At 45.2% G+C, this 1,387-nt stretch overlaps 1 protein-coding gene across 1 annotated transcript; it reads right to left on the bottom strand.

Moving 5' to 3' along the window:
* Positions 1-207: 207 nt before the first annotated feature.
* Positions 208-772, bottom strand: LOC132009326 (nucleoside diphosphate kinase B-like). Its single transcript, XM_059387576.1, has one exon. The coding sequence runs from the start codon at positions 769-771 to the stop codon at positions 313-315; it is 459 nt and encodes a 152-aa protein (XP_059243559.1). The 5' UTR covers position 772; the 3' UTR covers positions 208-312.
* Positions 773-1,387: the final 615 nt, after the last annotated feature.

The following is a 1,387-nucleotide window of genomic DNA, read 5'->3' as shown; positions in this document are numbered from 1 at the left end:
AGAAAGCCATCTGGCCCTGGGCTTTTGTTTGTTTGGAGATTTTTAATGACTGTTTCAATCTCCTTACTGGTTATGGGTCTGTTCAGGTTTTCTATTTCTTCCTGGTTCAGTTGTGGTAGTTTATATGTTTCTAGGAATGCATCCATTTCTTCCAGATTGTCAAATTTGTTGGCGCCATTTCCAAAGGCTTTCTTGGTAAGTAGGTTTTAGAAAAGAAAGATTGATTCTATTATTTCCAAGTCACTGGAATGAAGACCTATGTCCAGGGACACGTCAAGTGGGGCCAAAGGGGACTGAGGCTTTGTCCGCCTTTTATTCATAGATCCAGTCAAAAGCACAAGACTTGTAATCCACCAACTCTTCAGGCTTGAACCAAAGGCTGATTTCTTTCTCCGCTCTTTTCACTGAATTACTGCCATGAATGATGTTCCTGCCAACTTGAATGCAGAAGACCCCACGAATGGTGCCTGGTTTAGAATCCGCTGGGTTGGTCTCCCCAAGCATCATCTGCCCCATCTTCACCATATTCAGTACCTCCCAGACCATGGCCACAACCGGCCCGGAGTTCATGTACTTCACCAGCCCTGGGAAGAAGGGACGGTCCTTCAGGTCAATGTAGTGCTGCTTCAGGAGCTCCTGAGAGGCCTGCAGGAACTTCATGGCCACAAGGTGGAACCCCTTCTGCTCGAAGTGCTTGATGATCTCGCCCACCAGGCTGTGCTGCACGCCATCCGGCTTGATGGCGATGAACGTGCGCTCCTGGTGGGCCATGGCCAGGAAGCAGGCTGGGAGACAAGACTGTAATTCTCTTTTTTGATGGGATCCTTGTCTGGCTTTTGGGTCAAGATGATGCTGCCTCATTAAATGAGTTTGGAAGTTTTCCTTCCATTTCTATTTTGTGGAACAGCTTCAGGAGAATAGAAATTAATTCTTCTTTAAGTGTTTGGTAGAAATCCCCTGGGAAGCCATTTGTCCCTGGGCTTTGTTGGGAGATTTTCTTTTTTTAATTAATTAACATATTTATTTATTTTCAGCATAACAGTATTAATTGTTATTGCACCACACCCAGTGCTTCATGCAACCCATATCCTCTCCAATACCACAACCTGGTTCTCCCAACCTCCCACCCCCTGCCCCTTCAAAACACTCGGGTTGTTTTTCAGAGTCCATAGGCTCTCATGGTTCACCTCCCCTTCCAATTTCCCTCAACTGCCTTCTCCTCTCCATCTTCCCTTGTCCTCCATGCTATTTGTTATGCTCTACAAATAAGTAAAACCATATGATAATTGACCTCTCTGCTTGACTTATTTCACTCAGCATAATCTCTTTCAGTCTTGTCCATGTTGCTACAAAAGTTGGGTATTCGTCCTTTCTGATGGAGGCATAA

Source organism: Mustela nigripes, unplaced genomic scaffold, assembly GCF_022355385.1.
Source record: "Mustela nigripes isolate SB6536 unplaced genomic scaffold, MUSNIG.SB6536 HiC_scaffold_13625, whole genome shotgun sequence".
Classification (NCBI taxonomy): Eukaryota; Metazoa; Chordata; class Mammalia; order Carnivora; family Mustelidae; genus Mustela; species Mustela nigripes.
This window is presented reverse-complemented; position numbering and strand designations above follow the sequence as displayed.

Bases quoted from the DNA above. Each gene is read 5' to 3' on its own strand.
- LOC132009326 (XM_059387576.1), bottom strand. From the start codon at position 771: ATGGCCCACCAGGAGCGCACGTTCATCGCCATCAAGCCGGATGGCGTG.